The sequence below is a fragment of the Sinohyriopsis cumingii genome, chromosome 5 (genome assembly GCF_028554795.1).
Source record: "Sinohyriopsis cumingii isolate HCF-2022 chromosome 5, ASM2855479v2, whole genome shotgun sequence".
NCBI classification, from domain to species: domain Eukaryota; kingdom Metazoa; phylum Mollusca; class Bivalvia; order Unionida; family Unionidae; genus Sinohyriopsis; species Sinohyriopsis cumingii.
The window spans coordinates 150,079,078-150,106,840 of record NC_142965.1 but is presented as its reverse complement, the minus strand read 5'-3'; the positions used below and the strand labels follow the sequence as shown (position 1 = coordinate 150,106,840).

The 27,763-nt window shown below is 36.3% G+C and overlaps 1 protein-coding gene across 3 annotated transcripts in view; it reads right to left on the bottom strand.

The window, feature by feature from the left end:
- Nucleotides 1-27,763, bottom strand: part of LOC149800448 (inactive ubiquitin carboxyl-terminal hydrolase MINDY-4B-like) — a 145,935-nt gene that overhangs the window by 50,433 nt on the left and 67,739 nt on the right. For all 3 annotated transcript variants that reach the window (XM_089960068.1, XM_089960069.1, XM_089960071.1), the window contains 4 exons: nucleotides 23,341-23,420; nucleotides 19,749-19,868; nucleotides 4,655-4,749; nucleotides 853-1,018 (listed from right to left, as the gene is read on the bottom strand). In XM_089960068.1, the coding sequence (XP_089816194.1) occupies nucleotides 853-1,018; nucleotides 4,655-4,749; nucleotides 19,749-19,868; nucleotides 23,341-23,420 (461 nt within the window). The remainder of the gene's footprint in view (nucleotides 1-852; nucleotides 1,019-4,654; nucleotides 4,750-19,748; nucleotides 19,869-23,340; nucleotides 23,421-27,763) is intronic.

The window sequence follows — 27,763 nt, the reverse complement described above, 5'->3', positions numbered from 1 at the left end:
AAATTACATTCTTATCAGTGTTTTATCTATCTATAAAGTGTTATGACTATCTATAAATTGTTATACATACCTATAAAGTGTTACATCTATCTATAAATTGTTACATCTACCTATAAAGTGTTATATCTATCTATAAAGTGCTATATCTAACTATAAAGTGTTATATCTACCTATAAAGCATCATATCTATCTATAAAGTGTTATATCTATCTATAAAGTGTTATATCTAGCTATAAAGTATTATATCTACCCATAAAGTGTTATATCTATCTATAAAGTGTTATAAAGTGTTATATCTAACTATAAAGTGTTATATCTGTCTATAAAGTGTTATATCTATCTATAAAGTTTTATATCAACCCATAAAGTGTTATATCTATCTATAGTGTTATATCTATCTATAAAGTGTTATATCTACCCATAAAGTGTTATATATATCTATAAAGTGTTATATCTATCTATAATGTCTTATATCTACCTATAAAGTGTTATATCTATCTATAAAGTGTTATATCTACCTATGAAGTGTTATATATATCTATAAAGTGTTATATCTATATATAAGTGTTATAAAGTGTTATATCTATCTATAAAGTGTTATATCTATCTATAAAGTGTTATATCTACCTATGAAGTGTTATATCTATCTATAAAGTGTCATATCTACCTATAAAGTAATATATCTACCTATAAAGTCTTATATCTACCTATAATTTTAAGAGCATGTACAAAAAATCTAATTTTGGCAAAAGTTCATTCAAAAACTCCAGCCCAAAACACAGTATCTAATTATTTATGTTTCAGTGAACATATACATGAGGTCAGTATTTATGTACTACTGTTGAATCATACCTTCTCTGTTATTCCGTCTGCTCTGCATTTGTAATCTGACTTGTAACAGTCCTGCTCCTGTGAGAGACACACACAGCAGCGCTTTCCCTCTCCTGCCTGCCACAAGATCTCACACAGACCGGATACAAGAGCTCTCCGCCGCTCAAAATCATTTGGTTTCAAAGCACTAATTTAACAAGAAAAAAAGCAAGAAGTTTAACAGATTTTGTTTGGGTTGGTTTGGTTTGACATATTTTTGGGGGTTTGGTTTAGTATGGTGTTTTATGACACAGCAACACGTCAGGGTTATATAGTGCCAGTGCAATTGGAATAACATGCCTTGTTAAGTCAAATTAGTCATAGTGAACTAGTTTTGTTATAGATGAGTTACAGAGCTTTCTATGGCCCTGTAGTGTCAGGAGGGAGATTGTATGGAGTCAGCTCTTTTGTTAGGAACCTATGGTAAAGACCTCATTGTGTCTCAGGTGGATAGGTTAACCCAATTTCAAGTAAATGTCATTGATATGAATCTATGGTCTTATTCTAAGTAGCAGAAAAGACTGAAAAGCAACAAATTTTGTAAAATTCGAAAAATAATTAAATTCCCTTAGAATATAAAGTGAAATTTAGATAGAACTTACAGTACTGTGATGCAAATCCCAAATAGGCTTAAAAGTTATATCAAAAGTCCAAATGCATTGAGTTCCAAATGAATTCCAGTGGTGTTTTAAATAAATTCAAATATTGAATGTATTGATGTGTCAATAGCTTTGAATGTGCTAATATGCCAACAGGCTTGATGTATCACAATGATATAATCCAAAATGTCATTGAATGATGCTACAATAATCCCAAAATAGTGATTTAGTCCAAAATTACCAATGAACACTTTGTAATTCCAGTGAAGCTTTAAATAAATAAATCTTTTTGAATATTAACTGAAACACAACTAAAATTGATTTCTCTAAAGACTGATGTTAAGACAGGAAAGAGTAAGTTCTGATGTAAACAACTTTATATACCTCCTCCATTTGACCTATGTCACAATTACCATTTCTGAAAATACTGTGATCTTAATAGGAAATTACTCCAAACTGTAAACAAAATTTGTTATGAAACCTTCTAAGGTCAGAATCAAGGCTGCATCAAGAACTCAAATTGAAGTAAACATGTTTACAATTGATAATTATCTTAATATATAACCTACAATATAGACAAATACTAGCTATTTAATATGTTGTTTGCAAAATAAATGTCACTAGTCAGGTAGGTCCTTACAATCTATTATCATGAACAAAAAAAAATTAAACACACAGTACAAATTAAATATAATTTTTTTTCAGGGTCAGTCTATTTCTAGGAATACCAGTGAGCAAATGTGGAAATTTACTGGAGAGAGAAGGAAATTATAAAATCACTAGAATAAACATACATAAGAATCTTTTTAAGAATGTGTGAAAGAATTCGGGCAATACATGTGAGAGTGATTTCTGGGCTCATGTGCAACACATGAAATTTGACAGGTATGGAGTTATTATACCTGACATGCATCTGGATACCAATTTTTTTAACAATATGTAAATAGAGTCTGATATAATGAGGGTGTAATAACAGGTTAAATAGAGTAAGATATATTGAGGGTGTAATAATAGGTAATTTAGAGTCTGATATAATGAGGGTGTAACAACAGGTTAAACAGAGTTTGATATATTGAGCGTGTAATAATAGGTAATTTAGAGTCTGATATAATGAGGGTGTAACAACAGGTTAAATAGAGTTAGATATATTGAGGGTGTAATAATAAGCAATTTAGAGTGTGTGTGTATGTAAATGTGTGTGTGTGGGTGATTTGGATTTTTAACATAGCTTTAACAATTTTTCAGTCATATTGCTACAATGTTTACAGTGTGGCAGTTTATAGTGGTGTTAGCACTGGGGCATCATGCCGCAGACATGTAGCATGATGTCCCACCCAGTCACATTATCCTGACACCAGGCCAATGAGTCCTAACACTAACATCTTAATGCTGAGCACCAAGCAAGGCAGCTGTTAGTACCATTTTTATAAGTCTTTGGTATGACTTGCTGGGGATCGAACCCGTGACCTCCTGCATCCAAGGCAGATGCTCTAACCTCTAGGCCATCAGAGCAGTGGTAATTTAGAGTCTGATATATTGAGTGTGTAACAATAGGTTAAATAGAGTTAGATATATTGAGAGTGTTGTAATAGGTAATTTAGAGTCTGATATAATGAGGGTGTAACAACAAGTTAAATAGAGTTAGATATATTTAGGGTGTAATAATAGGTAATTTAAAGTCTGATATAATGAGAGTGTAACAATAGGTAAAATAGGGTCTGTTATATTGAGGGTGTAATAATAGGTAAAATAGTATGATATATTGAGGGTGTAACAATGGATAAGATAGGGCCTGTTACATTGAGGGTGTAAAGAAGTATTGACAGGGTAAAGATGAACAAACAAATCAGCAAATAAGCAAACTCATTAATGAATTAGCAAAACACTATATCCTCTCCCAACTCTGATGTCAAAGGAATAATAATATTGACCTTGAACAAGTTTACTATGTTACTCTCTTACTAAAGTTAACTTACCTAACCCAGATAGTTTTAGATGAGCCTTCATAAATATATCACTATGCTTATTACTGAGCCAAATGAGATATGTTGTGGTCATCCTTCATGAAACAGAAATTAAAAATCTTTTATGCTTATTATGTGGCTTATGAAATATTTTGAAGTCAGTCTCCATTGGGCAGAGATTAAAAATCTATCACTTCCTTATTGCTTAGTTTTTACTGGATAGAGATTAAAGACCTCTCACTATGCTTAATGCATAGCTAAATGAGATATTCTGATCAAAATGGTGTTTTATTTGCTGCCTTCAGTATGACACTTTTATGAAAGGAAAACAGTAAACAGTGCTGTGCAAAAAGCCATACATTACTTTTAAACACAAGAAAAGTAAAACATATGTAAGACTTTTTAAGTTTATGCAAGGGCAAGAAAAAACAACTCACATAGTATCAGACACTTTAAATAGTGCAGAGCAATGTTTCGTCTCATGGGCAGACTGGGCTTACCACAGCATTGTTGGTCTGATGGGTAGACTCAGGGCTTACCACAGCATTGTTGGTCTGATGGGTAGACTCAGGGCTTACCACAGCAATTTTGGTCTAATGGGCAGACTGGGCTTACCACAGCAATGTTGGTCTAATGGGAATACTGGACTTATCACAGCTATGTTGGTCTAATGGGAATACTGGACTTACCACAGCAATGTTGGTCTGATGGGAATACTGGACTTACCACAGCAATGTTGGTCTGATGGGAATACTGGACTTACCACATCAATGTTGATTTGATGGGAATACTGGACTTACCACAGCAATGTTGGTCTGATGGGAATACTGGACTTACCACAGCTATGTTGGTCTAATGGGAATACTGGACTTACCACAGCAATTTTGGTCTCATGGGAATACTGGACATACCACAGCAATGTTGGTCTCATGGGAATACTGGACTTACCACAGCAATGTTGGTCTGATGGGAATACTGGACTTACCACATCAGTGTTGATCTGATGGGAGTACTGGACTTATCACATGTGCTTATTTAATAGATATATTAATATATGCTTGCTCTATGTTCATCATAAACTAAGAATAATTGTTTTAAAAAAATATTGTATTTGTTATATATGTGAGCTAATTTCCCCACTGAATTTAAAATTTAAATTACAAAATGACAAATCACAAGGTTCTGGAAAGATTGTATATATTACACTGGTCTATTTCTTACTTCTGTGTGACTAGACTGCTTGTGTATTCTCTTGCAAATAGTAGATGTTTAAGCAGATATCCTTGTATACAAAGCACCAGTCCACGTGAGCCACACTGCAAGAAAAATATGTTAACATTTAGTAAATAAAGCAACTTCTCACATCAGGTCCAGGGTACATCATATTTGGTTCTGTACCAGGCCTGATAGCACAGACACTCCTTCATGTCAGTAAAAACAGGAAGATAAGGAATACAACACACTCCAGTTCTCTGTGATTGTGAGAAACTAGGCACATGTTATCAATAATTCTTCTATTAATTTATTGACATATCAAGATAAAACTCCCATGTCCAATATGGATGAAATCAAACTATCATATGCAAACTTTCAAGCTGTGGAAAAAAAGTCTCAAGAACAAACAATCAAGGGACATAACTCAAATGAATATGCTGTAGAATTCTTAAAATCAAACTCATTACAAGTCTTATAGGTCTACATTGTATATCAAGTCCTATCAGTATACCAAGTCTTATCAGTCCACACTATATATAAAGTCTTATCAGGATACACTGTATATCAGGTCTTATTAGTATATACTGTATGCCAAGTCTAATCAGTATACACTGAATATCAAGTCTTATCAGTATACACTGTATACCAAGTCTAATCAAGAAACACTGTATACCAAATCTTCTCAGTACACACTGTCTACCAAGTATTGACAGTATACACTATTTTACAAGTCCTATCAGTCTACAGTGTATACCAAGTTTTATCAGTGTACACTGTATATCAAATCTGATCATTATACACTGTATACCAAGCCTTATCAGTGTACACTGTTTATCAAGTCTGATCAGTAGTATACATTGTAAACCAAGTCTATGTGTTTATAATACACTGTATACCAAGTTTTATGTGTATACACTGTATACCAAGTCTTATCAGTATACACTGTATACCAAGTCCTACCAGTATACACTGTATACCAAGTACTACCAGTATACACTGTATACCAAGTCTTATCAGTATACACTGTATACCAAGTCTTATGAGTATGCACTCAATACCATTTCTGATGAGTATACATTCTATACCAAGTCCAATCAGTACACATTGTATATCAAGTCTTGCCAGTACCGGTATACATTGTATACCAAGTACTACCAGTATACACTATACAAAATCTTATCAGTATAAACTGTATACCAAGTCCTACCAGTATACACTGTATACCAAATCCAATCAGTATACTTTGTTTACCATGTCATATCAGTATACACTAAGTACCATGTCTGATCAGTGTACACCAAGTCATATCAGTATACACTGTATACCAAGTACTACCAGTATACACTGTATACCAAGTCTTATCAGTATACACTGTATACGAGTCCTATCAGTATACAATGTATACCAAGTCCTATCAGTGTACACTGTTTACCATGTCATATCAGTATACACTGTATACCAAGTCTGATCAGTGTACACCAAGTCATATCAGTATACACTCTATACCAAGTCATATCAGTATACACTGTATACCAAGTCTTATGAGTATGCACTCAATACCAATTCTGATGAGTATACATTCTATACCAAGTCCAATCAGTATACATTGTATATCAAGTCTTGCCAGTATACATTGTATACCAAGTGCTACCAGTATACACTGTATACCAAGACTATCAGTATACACATAATACCAAGTCCTACCAGTATACACTGTATACCAAGTCCAATCAGTATACACTGTATACCAAGTCCTATCAGTGTACACTGTTTACCATGTCATATGAGTATACACTAAGTACCATGTCTGATCAGTGTACACCAAGTCATATCAGTATACACTCTATACCAAGTCTTATATGTGTATATCAAATTTGGTTGAAGTCAAATAATCCTTCTTCATGTTATGGAATTTGAAGTTCAGAAACTTGAGAATGAGGGACTACAACCCTGTTAAATTTTTACACAGAAAACTAGAAATCAAAACCATATTAAATTATTACACAGAAATCAAAACCATGTTAAATTATTACACAGAAAACCAGAAATCAAAACTATATATGGAATCTCATCAGCATAAAGCTGATGCTAAATCTGGTTACAATTAAATTATTTCTAGTCTTATGGAAATCATGCATGTGTTTGTGTTATTTTAGGTATAAAGCCAATTTTCAGCTCGTGATGGGTTATACATGCCGGCCAGTATATTTGGTAAAGCAAGACTCCTGGAAGAGCCACCAGCCCATGGAAGCTACTGGCAAATTTTCTCACATACCTAGGTTGGCCAAGCCATGATTAAAACTCACATACCTAGGTTGGCCAAGCCATGATGTGGGTGAGCTGTAAAAGCGAGCATTTTAACCCACTTGCCTACCTGGGGCCCTGGAAACCATGCATGAATCAGTTTTAGAAACTATGCTAGATGTTTTTATTAAAAAACTATCCATAATTAAGTTATCTTGTGGAAACCATGTGTGCTAGATTTGGTTATAATTAAACTATTCCTAGTCATTTTCCAGAAATGACGCACGCTAAATCAGTTTACTATGAAACTATTTTACTTAAGTTATCTCATGGAAACCATGCACACTAGATTTGGTTACAATTAAATTAGGCTTAGTCCTGTTAGCTTCTAGAAACCATACATGCTGAATTTGTTTGCTATGAAAAAAACTCATAGTTAAGTGATCTTGTGGAAACCATGCATGCTGGATTTGATTAAAATCAAGCTATACCATCTCGGGTTATTTTCTGGAAACAATGCATGCTAGATTTGTTTACCATTAAACTCTTTCTATTTAGATTATATTGCACAATGATGTATGCTAGATTCGGTTACAGTTAAACCATTCCTAGTCAAGGCCTCTTCTGCAAACCGTAATGCTATATTTGGTTACAATCAAACAATTCAAAATCAAGTTATCCTGTGGAAACTGTTGATAGTAGCTTTGGTTATTAATAAATTAAAATATTTCTATTCAGATTATCTTGTGGAAGCTATGCATGCTAACATTCCTTATGGAAACAATGCATGCTAACATTCCTTATGGAAACAATGCATGCTAACATTCCTTATGGAAACAATGCATGCTAACATTCCTTATGGAAACAATGCATGCTAACATTCATTATGGAAACAATACATGCTAACATTCATTATGGAAACAATTCATGCTAACATTCATTATGGAAACAATGCATACTAACATTCATCATGGAAACAATTCATGTTAACATTCATTACAATCAAATTAAGTGTTGTTGTTGTTGTTCTAGGTTTTAACGCCATTTTCAGCACAAGATAGGCTATACATGGCGGCCAGTATAACTGGTGGAGGAAGAACCCTGGAAAACCCAGGAAAGAACCACCGACCCACGAGAAGCTACTGGCAGGCTTTCCCACGTACCCACGCTAGCCAAGCCTTGGACTCGAACCCACGCAGACAGAGGTGAGATGGCAGTGGTCTGTAACGGTGAGCGCTTTAGACCACTTGGCCACTCGGGGCCCCAAATTAAGTGTAGGCAATTATCTAGCGGAAACTATTAATTATAGGTTTTATCAGAAGTAAACTATTCGTACTTATGTTATCTCATAGCAACTGTGCTTTCTAGATCTTGTTACAATTAAACTATTCGTACTTATGTTATCTCATAGCAACTGTGCTTTCTAGATCTTGTTACAATTAAACTATTCGTACTTATGTTATCTCATAGCAACTGTGCTTTCTAGATCTTGTTACAATTAAACTATTCGTACTTATGTTATCTCATAGCAACTGTGCTTTCTAGATCTTGTTACAATTAAACTATTCGTACTTATGTTATCTCATAGCAACTGTGCTTTCTAGATCTTGTTACAATTAAACTATTCGTACTTATGTTATCTCATAGCAACTGTGCTTTCTAGATCTTGTTACAATTAAATTATTCGTACTTGTGTTATCTCATAGCAACTGTGCTTTCTAGATCTTGTTACAATTAAATAATTCGTACTTATGTTATCTCATAGCAACTGTGCTTTCTAGATCTTGTTACAATTAAACTATTCGTACTTATGTTATCTCATAGCAACTGTGCTTTCTAGATCTTGTTACAATTAAACTATTCGTACTTGTGTTATCTCATAGCAACTGTGCTTTCTAGATCTTGTTCCAATTAAATAATTCCTAGTCAAGTTATCTGCCAGAAACCATACATCCTAAATTTGTATACTATGAAACTATTCGTACTTATGTTATCTTGTAGCAACTGTGCTTTCTAGATCTTGTTACAATTAAATTATTCGTACTTGTGTTATCTCATAGCAACTGTGCTTTCTAGATCTTGTTACAATTAAATAATTCGTACTTATGTTATCTCATAGCAACTGTGCTTTCTAGATCTTGTTACAATTAAACTATTCGTACTTATGTTATCTCATAGCAACTGTGCTTTCTAGATCTTGTTACAATTAAACTATTCGTACTTGTGTTATCTCATAGCAACTGTGCTTTCTAGATCTTGTTCCAATTAAATAATTCCTAGTCAAGTTATCTGCCAGAAACCATACATCCTAAATTTGTATACTATGAAACTATTCGTACTTATGTTATCTTGTAGCAACTGTGCTTTCTAGATCTTGTTACAATTAAATTATTCGTACTTATGTTATCTCGTAGCAACTGTGCTTTCTAGATCTTGTTACAATTAAATAATTCCTAGTCAAGTTATCTGCCAGAAACCATACATCCTAAAGTTGTATACTATGAAACTATTCGTACTTATGTTATCGTGTAGCAACTGTGCTTTCTAGATCTTGTTACAATTAAATAATTCCTAGTCAAGTTATCTGCCAGAAACCATACATCCTAAAGTTGTATACTATGAAACTATTCGTACTTATGTTATCTTGTAGCAACTGTGCTTTCTAGATCTTGTTACAATTAAATAATTCCTAGTCAAGTTATCTGCTAGAAACCATACATCCTAAATTTGTATACTATGAAACTATTCCAAGTGAAGTTACATTGCAGAAACCATACATACTATATCTGGTTAAACTCAGACTATTTCCAGTCAAGTTATCTTGTGGAAACCAAATTGCTAATTGAAGATCATATCACCAGACTGATGAACATGGTAATTAATACAATAAGTTTCTGGCAGCTTCAATAAATGGGATAACGACAAGAACAAAATTCTAACTTGATGTGGTTACAAAATAGGGCTCTGGCAATTTCAAAGAACGGTGTCATGAAAAGAACAAAATTCTAACATGCAGACAGCTATGAATGCATTCTAAAATACCAGATAGGCTAGTAGGTCAGTACTGAAACTCAGGTACTCCTGGAATATGTTACAGTCACATTTAGTTTTGGCCAGGTAAATCAGTAAATAATTGCACCTAGAAAAGTCGTATGATAAATGTACATAATAATGCTTATGTGTGATCAATAAACTCCTCTGAAACTGCCCTGTTTGCCTGTATTGATTTTAGGTGACATAGTGTTTTGAAGTTAGGCTTGATAAGATTAGAGTTTGGCAAAAACTTATATCGAAGAGGACAAACTATTTTACCAGAGATAAAGTAGTCTTAAGTCGTGGCCAAAAAATTGACTTGATATTTCCTGATTACTGCCATATTGATTGATCTACAGGTGCTTTTATGGACTTGGCCGATGCCAGTTTCATTTGATTTGGTTTACCTGAGTATTTTATGACACAGCGAGATGATATGATTATTTAGTACCAAGACACTTAGAGTTGGAGAGAGAGAGAGAGAGAGAGAGAGAGAGAGAGAGGGGGTGCTAATAAGCTTATGCTTTCTACTGAAGCCCGCAAATAATATGTTTGTAATTGTACTTAACAAAGTTCTACAAATAAATCAAGGGTTTAAACTAATTAGAGTTCAGTGCCATGCCCAAGGAATTATCACAGTAGCTGATAGAGTCTGCTCGGATGGTAGTATTCGAACCCACACCATTTAATGGTCATGAGTATACTGACCACTGAGCCACCACAGTTCTCTAAATTGTTAGATTAGATCTTAACGATCTGTATTGCTCATCAGCATGGTCTATTCATTGTGTAACAGTTGGGGGGGGGGGGGGGCAGGAATCGATTTAAAAATACATTTCAATGAAAGGGAAGAATTTTCTGAACTTAGAGTGCATTGAATCAAGATATAATGGTATGGCCTTTTAATGCTCATTTCACGATTTATTCCGAAGTTTGTTTAGAAGAAAAAAAACCTGATCCAACAATTTCACATTCTGGAATAAAAATTGCAAAAATAGTAAAATACTTACCTCCCCTGCATACTTTTTATTAAATAGTTACGTCTAATACACCTTGCCTTTTGCAATAAATATTCAAATAGGGTTATGACATGCTTAAATAAGTAAATAAAAAATTTGTAATTGAATATTGAAAAGTAAACAAGTATGTTTACCAATCAACATGTATAATGTTCAATGTCAAAACCAACATGTATAATGTTACTTGCCAAAACCAACATGTATAATGTTACATGTCTAAACCAACATGTATAAAGTTACATGTCAAAACCAACATGTCCTATAATTCTTTTTTGCGGGGGTGGGGGTGGCCAAGTCGTCTAAGGCGCTCCCCTTTACAGACCACTGACATCTCACCCATGTCCGTGTGGATTCGAGTCTCGATTCAATCAATGTGCGTATGTGAGAAAGCTTGCCAATAGCTTCCCGTGAGTCGGTGTTTATAGTCTAAATACACGTTTGTTATACTGTTGCAAAAGGTTTACGCAGTTACAAATAGATATTTCACTTTTAACCCTGTCTAACATTGTAACCATGCACTTCACTCTATGAACTAAAGGTACACAAAGCTTACAATACCAAATTATGTCTTGTGCACACTACTACTATCAATGGTAGATTTGTAAATTATTTCTTCTCTCACTGCTAACAATGGTAGATTTGTAAATTATTTCTTCTCTCACTGCTAACAATGGTAGATTTGTAAATTATTTCTTCTCTCACTGCTAATAATGGTAGATTTTCTGGCTATAACCTACCTAACATCAAACTTAGTGCATAATGTGAAAAAAGTTTTAGATAAATACAAGAAAGCAAATAAGATACATGTAAGATAAAAGATTCGTGTCAGTTTCAATTTGTCAAATATTGTGAAATGGAGAATGCCACTTATATACTGTGTACATACAACATTACCTATGCAAACTAGTCTAATGAAAATCAGACATGACATGAATTCAATACAGTAATACAAAAAATAGCCGCAAATTGAGAATATAAAAATAAGTATTGACTTGACTGTAGTCGCTACAATTTTTGTTTCTCTATGTAAAACTTGCAGCAGATGAGAAATGTGTATTGACTCAGATGTAGTATTGAAATTCTTTTCTGACAAGCATATCGTGGTGTAATAGTCTATATGCCATTTCTTTTGTCGACAATTTGAAGTAAAACCCGTAGAAATTTCTCCATAATTTTCACTCATGCAGAATTTCCACTCTGGCAATTGTGCAAGAGGGAATTTTCCCCATTTTTAAAAAGGGAGTGGGGAAAAGTACTTTTAATAAGACAACTGTCATGGGTCTCAAATCAACAACATTAATAAATGTTTAGTCGTCGAACTGTCGAACTACTATGAGTAGACCTCTTTTAGCATGCTTCACACAGGTGTTTGTGTGTGTGTACTTGCGCGCGCACGCGCGCGTGTGTGTGTGTGATACAAACTTGTAATAAATACAGATGAAGCTCAGGCAATTTATATTTATTATTAAGACAACGACAGCGACCGTGTGTTATTATAGTGGAACAAAGCTGTATTCATTAACACGACATGTAATTGTAGATAAATTTACCACCGAATACTGACAAGATATGTCAGCCATCGCACAAGTTCGACAGGTGCACGGTCAACGTACCTTTAATGACTAAATGATCAACAAATGCCTTTTGATACCGTTTTGCAAAGCGGCACGTGGCATATGATTGAATTTGGCCGTTGATCCAGCAATCAAGAACTCTTAAGACCGAATTTTTAATTTGTGTGAGGGGGAGGGAGATTTTTCTTTAAGAAGACAGGATGTATGGCCTTAACGTGGCTTGAAAGAAAAAATATACTTGCTCAAAATTTTAAAACTAAAACTTTCTAATTGTATCCATCATAATAATTTACAAAATTATCTTGTGACAGAAAAAAGAATATTCTGCTTCAAAAGAGACACACTACCCCCATTCAATGACCAGTGCCGTAAATGATTAGATTGAGTCAATATTAATTAGGGTTGCAGTTTCATTAGGCACACGGCAAATTGTCAGTGTTTTACATGCGCTTACTAATATTAAAGGACGATGGGATAATAATTTTTTTTTAATTACGTGGCGATTTGTGCAATTGCTTGACTTGGAGACAACACTTAACAGTGTATAATAAATCATATAGCCAGGTATAACTTTTGCACTTGCAGATCTGGATCTGCAGTCGTACATTTGGGTGTACATGCACTGTCTGCAGTCGTATATCTGGGTGTACATGCACTGTCTGCAGTCGTATATCTGGGTGTACATGCACTGTTTGCAGTTCGTACATATGGGTGTGTGTGTGTGTACTGTTTGCAGTCGTACATCTGGGCGTACCAGCACCGTTTGCAGTTGTAGATCTGCGTGTGTGTGTACTGTTTGCAGTCGTACCTCTGGGTGTACCAGCACTGTTTGCAGTCGTACATACAGGTGTATCACCACTGTTCGCAGTTTTAGATCTGGGTGTACCTGCACTGTTCGCAGTCGTACATAAGGGTGTGCCTGCACTGTTTGCAGTTTTAGACTTGGGAGTACCTGCGCTGTTTGCAGTCGTACATACGGGTGTACCTGTACTGTTTGCATTTGTAGATCTGGGTGTACATGCACTGTTTGCATTTGTAGATCTGGGTGTACCTGCACTGTTTGTATTTGTAGATCTGGGTGTATATGCACTGTTTGCATTTGTAGATCTGGGTGTACATGCACAGTTTGCAGTTGTAGATCTGGGTGTACATGCACTGTTGGCAATGCGAATTAAACTGTATAAGCGTATTTGACGTAATAATCAAGATCTGCACTTAAATTCATTTGAGTACTTTCCATGAGATTAAAGCCTGTCAAAATAAGCACACACCTTAAAGTGCTATAAACAAACTAACAGTGTGCTCATAAATGTCCTCATAAAAACAAGTACGTACTAAACTGTTAATCCCCTTTCTCTGTTAAGATCTCTCCAGTTCGTTACTTAAGTCTCTCAATATGGATTGATTTAACACGTAATGCCGGTTGATAAATAAGACAAGAGAGGTGTGGTACTAGTTTCCTAGAAAATCATGATATTCAAGCAGATTTGAACAGCTGCTTTCTCCCCTAAAAATCACGTGCTAGGTTCACCACATGAGCCCTTAAAATGGATTGTACATCTTTTTGTTTCGACCAAATGAGGTGTGTGCTCTTATTAAAGGCATATGAAGATATTACCATATTTTTCTGATGATAAGTTTATGCCAATGATTTGCCGATGGTTGATTATAAACACATATGTCCGTACTTTATGATAAGCCCGTGCTGGACGATAACCCCATGCTTAATCATAAGCTCATGTTGGATGGTAAACCGACAAGTCCATAATTTATGATAAGCCCGCATGTCCGTGCTTTATGATAAGTCCGTGCTTGATCAAAAGCCTGTTCTGGACGAAAAATCAATGATGGATGATAAACCCACAAGTCCATACTTTATGATAAACCCACATATCCGTGCTTTGTGATAAGCCCATGATTGATGATAAGCCCGTGCTTGACAATAAGCCCATGCCTTTGGATAAGCTTATGCTTGATTATAAGTCCATGTTTGATGATAAGCTCACACATCCGTGTTTTGTGATAAGTCCATGATTGATGATAAGCCCGTGCTGGACAATAAGAACATGCCCCGTATAATATCACCTGATTTCATACCTATGGACAAGGCAGTAGAGCTATGGGCCCCTATGTTGGCTGTGCCCAGGGCCCCCAAATGCCTTAATCCGGTCCTGTAAATGGCACTATCAATTTAACAACAGTTTTTATTTTTTTTTAAAAATAAGATAGTTATTAACTTCCTTCGAAAAAAGCAGAAAAGTGAAAAACCATAATAATACATAATGAAACTTCGTCTATTTCTGTTAAGTTTTAGAAACAAAACAAAATTTAAATTGCTTTTCTTTAAATGTTAGTTTGCTTAATTATGTACCAATTTGTAATTTCAATTCTGTAATCAAGGTATTCATATCAGTTAAAATTCATTACAATGTATAGTTTATGCTGCATTCATTTGAAGTCACGTGACCCAAACTATGTAGTGTAATAATCAGGAAGGGGACATAAATCTTAATAGTATCGGTGCCATGTTTGCTAAACCCCAGTTATAAATAAACTCATGTATAAGCTATAATCTACCTGTCTTGGGGATATTACAGCGGCCACGTGTTTGATGTCTAAAGACTGCTGCAATTTTAGTGTTGAACTCTTACGCAAGGTTACCAGGACCAGCCCGAGACCAGAAACTTGAATTGGCAAAGGCGATAGATCGCACCACCAACACTTATGTGTTAAAATGGTTAGCCTAGCATCGAAAGCTAGGTCCACAGGTTGAACGGGGCGTGTTTTTATTCGTCCCCGCGTTGAAAGACAGCGAGAGGGACATTGTCCGCTAAGTTTGAATGGATCGGTTCACAGCAATATCCAATATAAATTGAGATAGAGGGTGTGATTACAATTTAGGCACGAATGATACTTTCCGAACTCGCAAGAGAAAATTTAGTATTCGCCTGGAAGAATCTCAGATCAATAGGGTTTACTCCTAGAAGAAGCCACTCGTAATTTGGCTGCAAAACTTAGAGAGGTAGATTCTCAGGAAAGACAAAGCTTCGAAAAGGTCAGTAAGTTATTTGCTCGAATTTGGCAGAATGTTACGGCATCATAATTGTAATAATTTGTAGTATGTATACTTAATTACTAGGACCGTTTAGTATGTAGAGTTACCTTTGTAGTATGTCATTTACATGCGCATTTGAGAAATTTTCTCGGGCGCTACGTAGATAATTGTTAGATGTGAGGCGAAATTATGTAGATTTTAGAGCGTGGTCAGAATGAATTCTGTAATTTGCTATTAGATTACTTCGTAGTAAACCAGTACATTTATTAACGCGTTATGTTAGAATTTACACATGCTTGAACTGTGAATTTGGAAACATGGTTGAAGTGTAGAAGCGTAGTTACTATGGACGTATGCGTATGTCAGAGCATGGATATTTCAATAATTGAGTACTTTGTATGAGTTTTAAGGTAAATAAATGCGTCTGATTTTTGTGATATTGAGTAGTTTGACGGGATTAATAATATGTTTTGAATTGGCGGAATTTATTGATGTATATATGAGAAGTAATTGATACCATGCTGTATTATGACGTTTGTTTTACCGTACAAGAACATATGGGTATCTCGATCTGAACGAATGCGTGACCGAAGAAATTTAATAGCCGTTATCTGATGATAGGATGTGTGTAGTGTGAGATGAGAGGGCTAAGGGAAAAGATTGTACCGTCCTTGTGTTTTCACAGGAAGCTTTTAAGGGGACAGAGAACTTCCGATTCCATTGAGTCCCGAGTCTTCAAGAGTTGGAGACGGAATTGAGACTGTAGCCGAGACAGTCGGAGTCGACAGAAGTGAAGTCGTAGGGGAGAAATCGAAGGAAGATGAGAAGGAGTCTAGAGAAAGTCGAGGAGGAAGAGGAAAAGAAATATGGAGAAAGGTCGGGGAGGAAGAGGAGAAGGAATTGGGAGAAATAGGAGAGACAGGATACAGCAGATGAGTTGAAAAATACAAGGACAGTTGGAAATCAATCTCACACTGCTAATCAAGTGATGCAATAGGCTTATTAAAGGGTCGAGCGAAAGGAGTGTAATTGGAAATTTGAGTCATTTGATTATTGAATTGTTATTAAATTGTTATTCATTGAATTTCAACCTTTTTGTATATTTAACCATCTAACCGTCGGCATTGCTGACTGGAGGCTGGATCTTTACATCTTTCACTAAATTTGACTTCCAACAAAATAGTGCATGGGTGGTACTTCTATAATAGTTTAGATAAAAAATTGGGAGCACCCCACCCCAACTATATGCAATCCCCACAATCAGGAACAAGAAAAATAAACATCAAGGAAAACAGACAACTATCAGGCGTCATGGCAACGTTCTCCTTCATCTTACAAAAAACAAAACAATGAAGAGATTTTAGTTATATGTACAAACACGCAGTATAAAACACTATTGAGACGTACGCTTGTGGTAAAAATGCATCGTATACAAACCCTGGGAATTCAAATCAAGAAAGGCAATGTGTGAATTCTTGGAAAAATCTTGCAGACTGAATCATAAATGGGCACATAAATAACCGAATGTGCCTGTTGTTTGTTTGTATTTTTGGCCTTTTAGCCTAAATGTAACAATTTAAATCATATCGCTATCATGTTTGCAGTGTGGCAGTTTATAATGATGTATAACACCTAGGCATCTTGCCGCAGACATGTGGCATCGTGTCCCACCCGGTCACATCCTGACACCGTGCCGACCTAACCTAACACTAACCTCCTAATGCTGAGCGCCAAGCGAGGCAGCTACTAATACCGTTCTTATAAGTCTTTCATATGACTCGGCCTGGGTTCAAACCCGCGACCTCCTGCATCTGATGCGGACGCTCAAACCACTTAGGCCACCAGAGCGGTAAACTGAATCCTCAATAAGTTTAACATATATCGCATAATAGCACTTTATATTGCCTCATCATTTCAGTGAAATTACAGGCGCACTTCTTCCGTAATATCACATGTGGGAAAAACGAGATGAGGTCATCATAAAGTTAGAAGCAGACAGGACGTGAAATTTCCTTGGCATAATCAGCAGCGCAGCAACCGTCTAGGCAGGGGCGTACCTAAAGTATTTTGCACCCAGGGCGGACCCTTCCTTTGGCAACCCCACAAATAATTTTAAATGTAAACACACATAAAAATATATTCTGTTTGCAGATAGATTTGTAACCAGTACAGTGCTGTCAGAAGTAAATTGGAAATAACTTTTACTATGGCGAATTTTCAATTTGGTTTGAAAACTTATACTGGTTTTTCATTTTTCCCGAAGCCCCCCCCCCCCACCTTCTTGCTGTCACCCGGGGCGGACAACCCCTCCCGCATCCACCCCCTTTAGTTCGCCACTGCGTCTAGGGAAATGTCAAGACATCAAACTACTTTTTGTTTCGGGTCGGGACATCAAAAATAAGTTCTGAGTGGGTAGGGTGGATACAAAAGTTTTTGCCACGTCACTTGGCATAACAAAATAACAAATCAACTCGTTAACTCTCACTTGGCATAACAAAATAACAAATCACCTCGGCAACTCTCACTTGGCATAACAAAGTACAAAAACAAAAATCACTTCGTCAACTCTCACTTGGCATAACAGAATAACAAATCACCTCGTCGACTCTCACTTGGCATAACAAAATAACAAATCAAATCGTTAACTCTCACTTGGCATAACAAAATAACAAATCACTTCGTCAACTCTCACTTGGCATAACAAAATAACAAATCACCTCGGCAACTCTCACTTGGCATAACAAAGCACAAAAACAAAAATCACTTCATCAACTCTCACTTGGCATAACAAAGCAAAATAACAAATCACTCTTTTATAACAACGACCAAAATTTCTAATAAAATGAAAACGACACAGTGGACCTACCTTACATTCGTTTGACTATTTTATGAATCGACTTGGACATGTCATCAAAGTGAAATGAAAACGTCACAAGGGACCTACCTCTCATTTGTTTGGCTATTTTATAAATCAACTTGGACATGTCATCAAAATTAAATAGTAATGCACATGGTAATTTATAGCATATAATCTCGATGAATTGAACTGTATTAGTTATCATAGATGAAAGATTAAAATGAAAATGTTGTAAAGAAGTTAATAAAATATGTTCTTTTAAGACGGTATAAGTTTTACAATAGAGAATACTGTAACTACTTCCTTAGCGCAGCCATAATGTAACGAAACGGTTCAGAATTGCACGTACTTTTTATCTCTCTGTCTCCGAGGAATCCTACCATACATTCTTTAATTTTTAACATCCAACCTTTGCATAAATAATGTATTTTGAATGGTTTTTAGCGTGGTTTTCAATTGTAATGATAAAGTATATTCAGTGTAAATTTTTATTCATTTATAACTGTAAGTCGAAACTTAGTTTATAAGCCTGAATGTGCAATGACTTGCAATTAAGTAAAGTTATTTACTGATTGTAGTCCTTCTAAAGCAACATGACTGCGTATAGCCTTTGTAGTTCTTATAAAGCAACATGACTTCATATAACCTGTGTAGTCCTTCGAAAGAAACATGACTGCATATAACCTTTGTAGTCCTTTTAAAGTAACATGACCGCATATAGCCTTTGTAGTCCTTATAAAGCAACATGACTGCATATAGCCTGTGTAGTCCTTGTAAAGCAACATGACTGCGTATAGCCTTTGTAGTCCTTGTAAAGCAACATGACTGCGTATAGCCTTTGTAGTCCTTCTAAAGCAACATGACTGCGTATAGCCTTTGTAGTCCTTCTAAAGCAACATGACTGCATATAACCTTTGTAGTCCTTGTAAAGCAACATGACTGCATATAACCTTTGTAGTCCTTCTAAAGAAACATGACTGCGTATAGCCTTTGTAGTCCTTTTAAAGCAACATGACTGCGTATAGCCTTTGTAGTCCTTCTAAAGCAACATGACTGCGTATAGCCTTTGTAGTCCTTCTAAAGCCTTTCACAGTTTTGATGTAAATTTAGCGTATTAAGCAAACATAAAAAACAAACAAAAATAAAGTGTCAGTAGTTTCGAGTTATTGGGATATAAGCGTGTATGCTGTTTCTAGCATGATATGGATAACAGCCATTCAACAATATGCTACGTTAACACACACACACACACACACACACCGTCAGAGGCACACCAATGTCATGCACCATCATTCTCTACACGAATTTCCTGACTTACCCTCAATGTCTGCAATCCATATGCCCATGCTGAGGCAAGATCATGGAACATTAGACCTGATTTGCGCCACTCCCTGCTGAACGAGTGTACAGTGGAGCCCAGAACCACCTGTCTCAACTCCTGAAACAGAAAAAAACACAATACTTAAAAGGGTGAAAGATTTCAAACCCCCCCCCCCCAAATATCTCTCATGCATTATTACATCTTCCAAATGTAAAAGCAAACAAGGAATTTGTGGATTGAGGTGGAGTGGAGTGACACTATGATAGACATTTGACACGGAGACAGGGGTAATTAGAGCTCTAATAAGGCTAGAGACAAAAAGGAGTTTAAACAATATCTTTTTAAGTGATCAAATCAAGTGACCTCTCAGGTTGGACGAAAATGGAGCCCCACTAACAGATGAACAGTGTATTTAAGTTCTAAGATTGGAGGAGAATGTTCCAAGGGGCGGAGGGTTTTCCGGCGTGCACCCCTTCCCCCATGGAAGCGAAACAAACAAAACATTCCCTTCAATATTGTTTTTCTACCGTTAGACGGTTAATACTATGCCCTTGAAATGCAAGCATTTCTAGGGGCATAGTATTAACAGTCTAAATCGGGGTCCCAATGGTGGTGGGGTGGTGGTGAGTAGTACAGACCCAGTTGTCTACTTCTTTTCCCACTAATTACAACAGCCATTTATTTTGCAATCGGCATTTTCAATGTGAAAATTCATCACGATGATCAGGATATGATTTAGTAAAAATTTGACATAACGTTCTGAGTTACAAAGAGCTGAATATGTAGATGTTACAAAACCATAATTACCATGGTGGACCACTCTACCGTACTGTACCTATACATGTACAAACCATAATTGCCATGGTGGACCACTCTACCGTACTGTACCTATACATGTACAAACCATAATTGCCATGGTGGACCACTCTGCCGTACTGTACCTATACATGTACAAACCATAATTGCCATGGTGGACCACTCTGCCGTACTGTACCTATACATGTACAAACCATAATTACCATGGTGGACCACTCTGCCGTACTGTACCTATACATGTACAAACCATAATTGCCATGGTGGACCACTCTACCGTACTGTACCTATACATGTACAAACCATAATTGCCATGGTGGACCACTCTACCGTACTGTACCTATACATGAACAAACCATAATTGCCATGGTGGACCACTCTACCGTACTGTACCTATACATGTACAAACCATAATTGCCATGGTGGACCACTCTACCGTACTGTACCTATACATGTACAAACCATAATTACCATGGTGGACCACTCTACCGTACTGTACCAATACTTGTACAAACCATAATTACCATGGTGGACCACTCTACCGTACTGTACCAATACTTGTACAAACCATAATTACCATGGTGGACCACTCTGCCGTACTGTACCTATACATGTACAAACCATAATTGCCATGGTGGACCACTCTGCCGTACTGTACCTATACATGTACAAACCATAATTACCATGGTGGACCACTCTACCGTACTGTACCAATACTTGTACAAACCATAATTACCATGGTGGACCACTCTACCGTACTGTACCTATACATGTACAAACCATAATTAACATGGTGGTCCATTCTACCGTACTGTACCTATACATGTACAAACCATAATTACCATGGTGGGACCACTCTACCGTACTGTACCTATACATGTACAAACCATAATTACCATGGTGGACCACTCTGCCGTACTGTACCAATACTTGTACAAACCATAATTACCATGGTGGACCACTCTACCGTACTGTACCTATACATGTACAAACCATAATTACCATGGTGGACCACTCTACTGTGCTGTACCTATACATGTACAAACCATAATTACCATGGTGGACCACTCTACCGTACTGTACCAATACTTGTACAAACCATAATTACCATGGTGGACCACTCTACCGTACTGTACCTATACATGTACAAACCATAATTGCCATGGTGGGACCACTCTACCGTACTGTACCTATACATGTACAAACCATAATTACCATGGTGGACCACTCTACCGTACTGTACCTATACATGTACAATGCAATCAGACATACATCTATACTAATCTGAGCTATTACTGGTAGAACGGGTTGTGGTTCAATTGAAGAATATATATATATATATATATATATATATATATATATATATATATATATATATATATATATATATATATATATATATAGATATATATATATATGTATATATATATACGTTTATAAAATGATACATGATCCACTAAGTCCAGAGGACAATAAAGAGCAATCACATAGTACAATAGTAGCATTATTAATAAGAAACAACAACAGGAAAAAGAACAGTCATATAAACTAAGTCAACATCAATTTGATTACGATATTGCAATGTATAAACAGAATAATATCAATTAAATCAACATTAATTTGATTGCGACATTACAATGTATAAACACAATAATATCTATTAAATCAACATCAGTTTGATTATGACATTACAATCAACAAACACAATAATATCAATTAAATCAACATTAATTTGATTACGACATTACAATGTATAACCACAATAATATCAATTAAATCAACATCAATTTGATTACGATATTGCAATGTATAAACACAATAATATCAATTAAATCAACATTAATTTGATTGCGACATTACAATGTATAAACACAATAATATCTATTAAATCAACATCAGTTTGATTATGACATTACAATCAACAAACACAATAATATCAATGAAATCAACATCAATTTGATTACGACATTACAATGTATAAACACAATAATATCAATTAAATCAACATCAGTTTGATTATGACATTACAATCAACAAACACAATAATATCAATTAAATCAACATTAATTTGATTACGACATTACAATGTATAAACACAATAATATCAATTAAATCAACATCAGTTTGATTATGACATTACAATCAACAAACACAATAATATCAATTAAATCAACATCAATTTGATTACGACATTACAATGTATAAACACAATAATATCAATTAAATCAACATCAGTTTGATTATGACATTACAATCAACAAACACAATAATATCAATTAAATCAACATTAATTTGATTACGACATTACAATGTATAACCACAATAATATCAATTAAATCAACATCAATTTGATTACGATATTGCAATGTATAAACACAATAATATCAATTAAATCAACATCAATTTGATTACGACATTACAATGTATAAACACAATAATATCAATTAAATCAACATCAGTTTGATTATGACATTACAATCAACAAACACAATAATATCAATTAAATCAACATTAATTTGATTACGACATTACAATGTATAACCACAATAATATCAATTAAATCAACATCAGTTTGATTACGACATTACAATGTATAACCACAATAATATCAATTAAATCAACATCAATTTGATTACGACATTACAATGTATAAACATAACCGTTTTAGGCTATATCATCTGACTGACAATGTTATTTTAATAAATTTTTTCACTTCTTTTATTTGTGTAATTACAATCAATATTAGGGAAAAATGGAAATATGTTTGAACACTTACTGTTGCCGTCTCTATAGTAATTGGTGTCCCTCCTATCATGGCTCTGGAGCTGGCCGGTACATTCGGAATGATTACATTGTCTGGAAATAATTTTAAACAAAAACATTTACCATATTCATCACAATAAATACACTTACATTTACTATATTCAGCACAATAATTACACCTACATTTACCATAGTCATCATAATAAATACACCTACATTTAACATAGTCATCATAATAAATATACCTACATTTACCATAGTCATCACAATAATTACACCTACATTTACCATAGTCATCATAATAAATACACCTACATTTAACATATTCATCGCTATAAATACACCTGTGGTAATAAACACATTCCTCTTTTCATGTCTAAATCTGTGGAAAAATACAACAGAGCGACATATAAGTACATCTGTCATTGAATCATCAAATGCCTCGTAGGTGGGAGGTTGCTGCGAAAATCCAAATTAAATGCCATCGTTTCTCAGAACCTGTTATGTACTCCCGATGGATCGTTAACACTTAACTTACTTTTCATTGGTGCCCATGCTAAGATGACAAGCTGGTATTATTCGCCGGTTACGAGTGAAATCTAAGTAGTGAAAGGGGTCGGATTAGCGACAATGGGAATTAGCATTACAGAGACCCTTGGGTCCGATTAGCGACAAGGGAAATTTAACATGGAGAAAAATCGTGGGTCCGATTAGCGACAAGGGAAATTAACATGGAGAAAAATATCGTGGGTCTGTCTAGCGACAAGGGAAATTTAACATGGAGAAAAAAAAAATCGTGGGTCCGATTAGCGACAAGGGAAATTAACATGGAGAAAAAATCTTGGGTCTGATTAGCGTCAAGGGAAATTAACATGGGATTTTTTTTTTTTTTAAAAAGGGGTAGGCAATGGAAAGGCTATCTCTTTTCGAGATATATGGCTGGCCCTGAAAAGGGCCTTTGGTTTATGTTAATATGCCCTTAACATAAAGGGCATTTGCGACATCTTCTTGTCCTCAAACTTCGTCTTACAGCAGGGCCATACATCAGAGTCCTCTTGAGGCAACCTTGTCTCTCTATATAGACTCTTCTTATCCACAGGCTGCTGCTGGTCCTGTGGACAACGGTCCACTTGGATCGGACATACATGAGCATGTCCGTCCTGAACATCATTGTTGACACAAGGGTTGAAGATTCAACGTCGGTCCACATGTTGAGGCTCCGAGAATAGGTGAATCAATGCAGTGAACTGCGCTTATTTATAGGGACAGAAAGGATTGAAACGGATTGAGTTCATTCACCAATCCGAACACGCGTTACAGAATTCAGTCAGCCCGCATCCAATCCGAAGAGAGCAGTCTGTGACGTCACGTAGTCAATATAGATTCGCTAGCGCTTGTGTGCAGTCAATCTATACGACAGTGATTCAACATGACGGAAACTCAGAAAACGATCCAATGGGGTGCACCAGCAGGGGAGACCGCCCAAGGGAACCCGGACTTACTTTCAGAAGAGGTGAATTGGGATTTTGTGGATTTTCTCTCCTCGCAAGAATTTGTTCCGGAACCCGTGTTACCTTCTTCATTACCGCAAGTGGAAAATTTTAGACAGAGACAGAAAGAAGAATTGGAGAAATTTATACAACGACAAAAGGAAGCCGAACAAGTTTTTCTCCTACAGCAACAGCAGCAAGAAGAAGAGGTAAGAAAAAAACAACAGCAACAGCAAGAAGAAGTAGCAACAAAGAAACAAGAGGGTGAAAATCAAACGGTCACGGTACTGTTGGACATTTTAGCGGAGTTAAGAAGTCTGAAACAAATGTATCAGACTTCTTTATCACGACCGAAGAGAATACGACCTTCCCGAGCTAAACACGTTAACCCTGTGACTAAGCCTACCGTACCACCCTTAGTGATTTCAACCCAATCATCAACATTACGCAGTCCAGAAGTAGGCCTTGGCCGTGGCAAAGGCATAAGGCAGTTAAAGTTGATTGGTTAAACTCACCCCTGCACCGAAATAAAAAAGGCCCTTTTCAGGGCCAGCCACATTTCTCGAAAAGATATACAATTTCAAATTGCCAATAACTCAAAAAAAAAAATATTCAACAGCCCATTTTACCCTTATAGTACGTGTTTGTGTATGAGTGCGTGAGTGTACGTTCTTATTTTAAAATCAAAACTCAAAGACACTTACCTTATATCATTCATTTATTCTTTTCTCCATTGTTACAATTCAATTCACAATTCATAACACAACACTTTAATTAAAAGTTCATTGTCTTCTTCTTTTCTCCTTGTTTAGTCTCTCTGGTTTTTGAATTTTTTCACCGTCACACTCTTTTCCTCCTCTTCCTCCTCCTCCTCGCTTTCTTCCCTTCTTCTTTTTTTCTCCTGTTTCTTTTTCTTCACCTGTCTTCTTTCTTCCTCAGAAGAATCACTCTCTTCTTCTGAAGAATTCCTCTTTTCTTCTGACTCCTCTTGTTTCTTTTTTGGGCAATCTGGAGACCAATGTCCTTTTTCTTTACAATAATAACAGGTATCTTGACTTTTGTCTTTTTTATCCCCTGTTTTTTTTCTTTTTTGACGGTCTGGACATTCTGAAGACCAATGCCCTTTCTTCTGACAGATATAGCAAGTATCCTGACTTTTATCTCGAAAGGAAGGAGAGTAGTCCGTAGGCTGGTCAGAAGAGAATTTTCTAATGACCCCTCGCAAAGCTCTGACGAAACGTTCGATTTGGTTAGTCTCTTCCATCGTTGTGCTCGGCTTGAGAGTGAAATGAATAGTGAAAGAACAAGACACACACCCTTTTATATACGCTAGTCTGCCATGACTATAAATTAGTCTATGGTGTTTGAACTTGAGTCATTTGACGTTTTTCACTCAAGATGAAACGATCCCATTCATTTGAGAGGAAAGAAAAAGAAAGTAAGAGGCAGAAACGTGATCTATCGCCTCGTACTAGGGCTGAAATCTTGGCACAAATTCATGCCAGTGATTTTGAAGAGGACATGAGTGAACCAGAATCCGAACCCTCTAAACCAAGTTCGTCACCCTTACTCAACCCTGAAAAATACTATTCCATTCGAGAGACGGAAAAGCGCTCCTCTAGAAAATTTAGAACCACGGCTTACACCTACACGGTGAAGTTTAAAGATTTCAAGTCCGACCTACCGTTGGAGAAAGCAGAAGGGTTCATCACCGAGATGTGGGATTCTTTGCTCACTTCACTTAAGCGACAATGTCAACCCAAAGAAGACGATCGCTTGACACTATCCATAGATCACGACGGTTTGAAATCCCCTGTTTGGATCGAGTTTAGCAGACCCGCAGAACTAACCCCTTCCAAAATCATGGACAAGATTCAACACGTACAACAATCTAATGACCAGTTTGACATCACCGATGGTAAAGCCACACTGAAAATGGCTCACGTCTCTCTTCCTCAAGGGACTGGACAACGCAATAAGGTGTTATTGGTGAACGACCTTCGCAGTACCAAAAAGAGCCTCGTCCAAATTCACAACCCTCAAGACCAGATGTGTTTAGCCCGTGCCATCGTGGTGGGACGAACCTATGCCAACAAGAACGACACGGTAGAATGGAAAAGAACCTGGAAAACTATTCAACGATCCGATCGAGCCAAACAACGAAATGAAGCAGAACTCCTGTTGCAACAAGCTGGCCTGTCCAAAGACACACCCTGTGGCATTCCTGAGATGCAAAAATTGCAAGATGTCCTAGCTCCACGCTACACCTTGAAAGTGCACCCTCAAGAAATGCGCGGACCTCTGTTGTTTCGAGGCCAAGACTTTAAGGACGGAAAATACATTCATGTCTATCATCACGATGAACATTTCGATACCATTACCAGTATCACTGGATTCCTGGGATATGTTTATTATTGTGAGAAATGTGACTATGGTTATAATAATCGAGAGCAACACAAACATTGTGGATCGAAATGCTCAGGATGTTTGGCCTCTTCACCCTGTCTGAGCGAAGAACCAGTGCCTTGTTCAACTTGTCTGCGCACGTTTGTCAGCCCTACCTGTTACCAACAACATCTGAAAACGCAAGGTTCACAGCAGAAATGTGCTTGTCAACTCCTGAGATTGTGCCCTACGTGTAGACAAGGCCTACGTACCAATAATACCAAGGCACACATATGTTCAGGAAAGAAAAAATGTCACATTTGTCACCACATCGTCGACTTGGAACACCAATGTTACGTGCAAAAATACCAACCCCCACCAGAGAAAGAGGACGGTCACAAGAATAAAAAAGGCAATTTCATCTTTTTCGATTTCGAATGCATGCAAGAGACTGGCATTCACATTCCTAATTTCTGCGTGGCTCATCGAGCGTGCGAGAAGTGCATTCAAGAACCTATCTTCAGTCATTGCCCTCACTGCAGCAAGATTCCTGTAGGGCGT